This window comes from Triticum aestivum, chromosome 3B (assembly GCF_018294505.1).
Source record: "Triticum aestivum cultivar Chinese Spring chromosome 3B, IWGSC CS RefSeq v2.1, whole genome shotgun sequence".
Taxonomy (NCBI): domain Eukaryota; kingdom Viridiplantae; phylum Streptophyta; class Magnoliopsida; order Poales; family Poaceae; genus Triticum; species Triticum aestivum.
The window spans coordinates 16058676-16066261 of record NC_057801.1 but is presented as its reverse complement, the minus strand read 5'-3'; the positions used below and the strand labels follow the sequence as shown (position 1 = coordinate 16066261).

At 42.5% G+C, this 7586-nt stretch overlaps 1 protein-coding gene across 1 annotated transcript; it reads right to left on the bottom strand.

Moving 5' to 3' along the window:
* Positions 1–1297: 1297 nt before the first annotated feature.
* LOC542930 (fructose-bisphosphate aldolase 3, chloroplastic) lies at positions 1298–4547 on the bottom strand. Its single transcript, XM_044490826.1, has 6 exons — positions 4336–4547; positions 2894–3163; positions 2674–2783; positions 2495–2585; positions 1894–2163; positions 1298–1763 (listed from the first exon to the last, which is right to left on the bottom strand). The coding sequence occupies exons 1-6, from the start codon at positions 4471–4473 to the stop codon at positions 1485–1487; spliced, it is 1158 nt and encodes a 385-aa protein (XP_044346761.1). The 5' UTR covers positions 4474–4547; the 3' UTR covers positions 1298–1484.
* Between the last annotated feature and the right edge of the window lie 3039 nt (positions 4548–7586).

Below are 7586 nucleotides of genomic sequence, written 5' to 3'. Positions count from 1 at the left end.
AAAAGGAGGATAACCCCCCGCCTCTGCATCAGGACGATGCATGCAGCCATATATTATTAATAATGCAAAATCTAACAGGTGAACAACATCGACTCGGAAATAAAGCGGAAAACAAACCTTGAGGCCATATACCTCGTGACAGTACCTCGCCCAGCTTTAGTATTTTTTTTCTAACGAAACATGGGGGTGATTCATAGAGAGAATAGCTTGTATGGCCTCTGCAATAGATCTGCAATTTTGAATTAAAGCATCTAATCTAATGCACCAAGGTTGTTCAGCAAACCAAGCAGCCCCAGCGGAAGTGCAATGGAAAAACAAATGCAGATCATCTTCTTCTTCAGTTCACCTAGAACAAACTTTGCTTATGTAATTAGTGAACCTACCTGCTCTTTTACCTGTAGGAATTGCCCTTCTAAGAATCCTCCATCCAAAAGTTTGAACTCTAGGTGGTATCTGCTTGTTCTTCCAAATTTGTTGGAGAAGTACCTTGGTACTAGAGGGTACCTGTCTTGGTCTTGGTTCTCTATGTTTCTGCATAACCTGTAAGCAAAGTCTGTATGCTGATTTTGTTTTACATTTGCCTATAGGAGTTAGGTCCCAGCATAAGATATCATTATCGTCACTTTGAATAATTGGGGTCTGTTTTATAATGTTGGCTGCAGGTTGTTCAAAGAGAGCATCTATAAGAGCATCATTCCAAAATTTCTGATTTGGTAGCCAAAGATCTATAAGTTGTATTGGTGATGGTTTTTTTTTAATGCTCTGTAACAGCAACACACGTGTGAATATCAATAAATTTATTGGTATAGCCTATGCAAACACTTATAGGGAGAGTTTATTTGGTGGTCATGGCTTACTAGAACATTGTAGTGTTCCTAAATATTCGAAAATTTCGTGGGAGCATACACGGTATATAATGCACCTTAAAATGTCTGATAATTTGTGACAACATATGCAATATACATGTACTACTTCGCAAAAACGCAACACAGGAAAAAAAATGCATACTAGTAAAGTTGGGACTGTTGATTTGGCCCATTATCATCACTATTCTTGTTCTAGGGGTATAGGCCGAATTTTGAATTGATCTTTTAAGAAAGTTGTACTCCCTCTGTAAAGAAATATAAGAGCATTTAGATCACTACTTTAGAAACACTCTTAGTAGGAGTACTAGTCTGTAGAAACCAGATGCCCCGGGTAAATTCTCCGTGTGTGCGCCAGGGCTTCTCAGGTCCACAACCCAAGCTGTTCCCGGCATCGGCCCACAGCCCATCAACATTCTCTGGGTAGGCATGCATACAGTAAATTGTTTGTTCTCATATAAATATAACTTCAGGCAACCCTAGAATTTCCGCGCTGCCAATACAGCTAACAGTCGTTGGCACCAACACGCTGGTGATTGATTATTCACACCCACAGTTAAAAAAACAAAACCCCGCAAAATGACGTGCGTCTCATATGTAAATCATCCTGCCGCCGCCTCATCAGTAGGTGTAGCCCTTCTGGAACATGCCCTTCTTGGCCTCGTCGCTCTCGCCCTCGCCCGTGTAGCTGCCGAGCTGCGCCAACGAGTTGGCCTTGGCGCGGACCAGCAGGGCCTTCTGCGCCGCCTCGATGTTCTCGGGCTGCCCCTGCCATGTCTTCAGCACCGAGTTCTGGAGGGCCCGGGCGTACGAGAAGGACACGTGCCACGGGTTGGCGGACTGGTTCATCGCGTTCAGGTTCATCGTCGCCTCCAGTTCGGACTGCCCGCCAGAAAGGAACTGAAGGGAAAGGGGCGATCGGGGTTATGGCTACTGTTTCTTACTCTGTTTATTATGTATATGTCCACCGGAAATGGACTGGAGAAAAATAATCAGCCGAAGCTAAATGGTTCGAGGTTGAAGGCAATACCATGATTCCAGGGACAGCGGGCGGTACTCTCCTCCTCAGCATTGTGAGGGTGTTCTTCGCAATGGCTTCTGGAGAAGCCTTCTCCTTGTGCTCAGCACCAGGGGTAACCATGCTGGGCTTCAGCAGGATGCCCTCAAAAAGAACATTGTTTTCGGCCAGGTAGAAGAACACCTCGGACCACACCTTCTCGGCGACCTCAAGAGTTCTCTCGATGCCATGGTCACCGTCGAGGAGGATCTCTGGCTCCACAATTGGCACTAAACCATTGTCCTGCAGATTGTTCAGGTTGAAACAAGCTGAGTACAGATAAAGAGGAGCCCAAAATAGTAGCGATTATAACAACGTACCTACATGAGCATCATATACTTTTTTCACTTGTTAATTAGTTCTCCCTACTTACTATCAGATAGTGTTCAATGGATGAATATACTGTATGATAGGTTATATCGCCACACAGTTTTCCAGGTACAAGATATTAAATACGAGCATAAAAATGACTATGCTGTTCATCAACTCTCCATGAATAAAATATCAAACTAAATAAAGGATAACTTCTTCATTGCAAAACGTTCAGTAGTTGATTGACAGCATGTATAGTGACCTGAGCAATAGCAGCATAGCGAGCAAGTCCCCATGCCGCTTCCTTGACAGCTAATGCAGTAGGACCACAAGGGATGCTAACAACAGTCCGCCTGCAGAAGATCAATATAGCATAGCAAGTTTAGAAGGGGCAAGAGAACAAAACAATACATAAAATGCGCAAGGAGGGTATGAACTGACCACTTTGCGAAGCGTGCACCCTGCTTGTAGTACTCAGCACACCTTGAGGCCAAACCATCAAGACCTTGGCACCAGGATTCATTGTTGGATCCGGGCAATGGAACCAAACCCTTTTGGGCAGAACAAAATAAATCAAGTAATAAAGATTAGAATGCTAGCGCTGACTTGCTGACTGCAACAGCACGATGAATCAATGGTTGTCAGATCATGGCATCCATACCTTGTCAACCTTGATACCAGGCATGATATTCTGGTCCTTCAAGACATCAACAAAGGTCTTGCCATCTGTAGTGGACTGGTAGAGAGTTTCCTCAAAGAGAATAGCACCAGAGATATATTCACCAAGACCAGCAGTGGTCAGCAACAGCTGCCTGTAAGCCTGGCGGTTAACTTCGGTGTTGTCCAACCCAATGGATGCCAATCTCTTTCCACATGTTGCACTCGACTCGTCGATCGCAAGGATCCCACGGCCAGGGGAAGCAACAGTTTTCTGCAATGGGGCGAACTATTAGATTTGCAGTCATGAAACACAACAGAGAATGCACTGCAGCTGTGAAGGAAGGAACACTGAAGAAAAATAAACAGGAAATAGCTTAAGACCAGTTTGGCATACCCAACATCAAGCAATTAATACGAGCATCAGTGTTGGTTTTAGACTTGTGGTGGTTCAAAATCTAAAGGCACGGTTCATTTGCATCAGGGCATGCTTCACACTAATTGACAAATCAACAGTTCAACAGAACATTAAAGTTGAAACAAAATAAAATCTAATATACGCATGATGCAGAGCAGATGGCGCGAAAGCAAGCAAATCGTTTTCATCGAAGTGGAAAAGCCAAGATTAATTGTAACAAAAACAAGAACTTAAAATGCTGCTAGTACGTTCCAAGCACAGGCAATTATTACAGAGCAATCGTACGTCAGCAAGTCCACCCATCATGCCAATGGGAAAGCAAGCAAATCCTTTTCATCAAAGCTGAAGAGCCAAGATTAAATCCTAACAAAACCATAACTTAAACCTGCTACTGCCAGTAGTCTTTCCACACAGACAATTATTGCAGAGCAGTCATATGTCAGAAGATCGACCCATTAAGCTACTAGTTATCAACAGATGGCCACACTGCCTAGAAACAATTCGATGGTATTTGGAAGTGAGAGTTTGTTTATCTTCAGAGCAACGACAGCATCACATGAAATGCACCACCAGATTTACCATGGCCTGATCTGGGGCCGACGCAAGTAGCAGACGCAACAGAGTGACTGAGATCATGAAACCTGCCGTCCCTACCGAAAATAACAGGAGAAATCCATGGACACGGCATATATACACCAACTTTCCTGAACATCTAGCGGCCCAAATTCGATTTGCACGGAGGAGATTGTGACCTCTTCGCTCCTGATGCATGCAGAAAAAGGTTCGTTCCAATCCGGATTGAATTCGCTGGAAAAAAAAACGCACGCGACGCCCCAATTTTCCCCAACCCCACAGAGCAATCCCCATCACGGATCGCTAGACGCCAAGCAGACAAACAAACGGAGCCGCCACGGCAGACAGATCGCGGCACACGACGCGCGCAACGGCCCAAGGGCGAGATCCTCCCGCGGGCCACCGGCTCCTAGACCTAGGCGGAGCTACGAGGATCAGAGAGGGGGGGCGCTCACCGCGGTGGAGACGAGCTCGTCGGCGTAGGAGCCGCCGGAGGCGCGAACGCGGACGCGCGAGGCGCGGCGGGCGCTCCCGGCGGAGGGCGCGAGCCGGGCGGCGGCCGGGGAGCTGAGCTTCGCGGTCACCATCGCCATTGGTTCGATCGGTCGATGCGTTCTGCGTTTGGACGCGACGGCGAGAAATAGGGATGGTTGGTGGCTGGCTGGCGGAGGAAGTACGACCGCGGTTTTATGCATCCTGGCCCTCCATTTCCCCTCTATGTTCGCCCGAGCCCCTGACCAACCCTCCTCCTCTCGAGGGGTCAAGGTTGCTGGCGTGATACGGCGATAGGGGAGGGGCCAGAGTGAAATAGTTCCCTTTTTTATATTGGCCGTGGATCTCTCCGCCCGCCGCCGAGGCCGGCCGAGATGCCTACGACATGGCTTACCGCTGGGACCCATCTGCCAGCGCACGGCAGGTAAAAGAAAAAATGAAATCGAAAAACTAAACCGAACACACAACCTCCTCCTCCTAATTAATGTCCGGGAACAAGGTAGTAGCATAACCAAGCTAGGCCACTCCACTACGGCCCATTTTCACATTAGTTCTTTTTTTAATATTAAAGAAAAAACATGTTGGTTCTTTTTTAGAATTTTCAAGATGTTTGTAGAATTTTACAAAGTGTTCACATTTAACAAAAATATTGGTGTAGCTTTAAAATATTTGTAATTTAAATAGATGCTCATTTAACTATCAAAACATTATCTTTTTATGAAATATCCATGTATTCATTTGAGGATGTAGAATCTCAAGGCACACTAGGCTTGTATTTACTTTTCCATACCTCCTTTATTTATTTGTTTATTTTTGTGTAAAACACGTGAACGCTTTGAAAAACAAGACAACCATTTTATTAAAGCATGAACACTCTTATATAATACATCTACTTTATCAAATACATGGAAATTTTATTTTAACATACATAACCATTTTATAGAAGTTATGTTAATATTTATTTAAATATGTGAAGACTTTTTTAAAATTGCATGGTATTGTGTTATACTTTAAATAACTTCTTTAGGCATGTCCCTGACATTGATTGGTGACGGGTGATGTGGTTAGAACCTCCCTTAGGCATGTCCGGGATATTGCTGTTATAATTTAAGTAACTTCTATAAATTAAAAAAAAAACTAAGATGTGAAAATTGGTCGCACTAGGTTCAGCCCATTTAATTCTCACAAACTGTTTCAGTTAGAGGACATTAAGGCTAGTTATCTTCCATTGACATTAAACCTAGTTATCTTTAAAAAAAGTCGCATGTGGGTGGAGTGGCAAGTTCTACTTGGATGCTAGGGTGTGTTCGATAGGGTGCATGAAGAGTGTATGAGGGCAAAGTTCCCTACTCAACCCACTTTGGGGTGTTTGGTAGCCTGCATGAGCTTAGCTCAAATTCCCTCGTAGCATGCATGCACGAAGGGATTACACCCCAGCAGTCGTTCGCTGGTCAGCATTCACGGGCAATGACATCTTTGAGAAACTGTTCAAAAATTCAAATTTTGTATAAATTTTCAAAATTCTAAAATTTGTTTAAATACTCAAAAAATGTTCAGATTTTCAAAATTTGTGTAGATTTTTAAAAAATCAGAAATTTCAAAAATGTTCAAAACTTGTTTAAATTTCAAAAAATGAAAATTCCAAAAAAATAAATTTTATAAAGTTCAGATTTTCAAAATTGTACCAAATTTTAATAAAAAACAAATTTGCTCGCCCTAGTGAAGTTGTTGCCTTGTGACCTTGAGGTCACGGTTTCAAGACCTGGAAACATTTCAATCCTACCCTACAGCTCCTGGAAGTTTGCTCGCCCTAGTAAATTTTTTTTAAATATCGGCAAGCTGGTCTGAGGTGTTGATGAAGTTAGTGCTGATGCTTCCATCTTCGAAGTAGTCTTTGATGAAGTGGTATCGTCGTCCTAAGGCCCTATAGGACCAGCACACCAGAACAACAACCACCATCGTTGAAGAGAAGTTTAGATTGAAAGGATCCAACCTGTAGACACACGAACACAGACGAACAAATACCAAATCCACATGGATCCACTGAAAACAAAGGCCAACCGAATCCCGCGAGATTCGCCGGAGACAAACCTCAGCATGCCCTCCAATCACGTCGGAAGCACCGCTGGAACGGAGGCTAGGCGGGGAGAACCTTATTCCATCTTCAGAAAGTCGCCGCCAACCCTAAAAACACTCAAAAAAAGCATCTAAAAACGAAGCTCTCCCGCCAGCGAAGACCGGGATTCACCACGCCTCATGCCTTAGTCCATAGGGGATGAGGCAGACTGGCATTAGCGTCGGTGGGAGGCAGAAGAAACAATAGCGGCGGATGGGTATGAGCGCTCTGGGTATGCCTGAGATCCTACGTTTGCAGACCTAACCATAAACTAGAACCACATAGGTTCCCCTATTTATTTGTGCAGACCTAACCATTAACTAGAAATCACCGTGAGGATATTTATGAGGCTCTACACTTCATATATTAAATGAAGATATTTGAAAATACACATAAATATCTTTTGGTTTAATATATATATATATAAACACATACACATAAACACACTATGTTCATGACAGTACTAAAATTAATCTATCATAGCATGACAATTCTTTTGTTTTTTCTGACACATGTATGGGGTTTAGTTTTATATCTATGCATGGTGAAATATGTCACAATAATAAAACTTATGTAATAACTAAAAACATGATTCAAAATTAGCACATCACAAACACATTTTTAATGATAGATATTACAATTGAATGACCAAAACACTCGTTAGTACATTAACATTATGGTTTATTATCACAACTAAGTTATCACAAAAATAGGATTTGCGATCATAGTTTCGTAAATGAGTTGTAAATAAATATAGTAGTTTTGTATAAATATATAATTTAGTATATGCAAGGCATTTCACGCAAATATGACACTTTCCAAGATTATTATTTATAAGTACGAGATATCTAACACTTGTACGCTCATATGTACATAGTTATGTGTGCTACATGAGTATAAAACTAACAAGGGCACATCTCCTGAATGTTAATATTCTACTATGTGCATACGCCCTTTCTAAAGGTTAAAATATAAAAAGATCAATTTATATGATTGATTCCTTGTACATGTTTATGGATGACAATGTAAATGCCTCTTTGCAACTTCTCTCAGAGTTATTTTTCATGCATTATTCAATATGTTTTCTGAAGCACATTT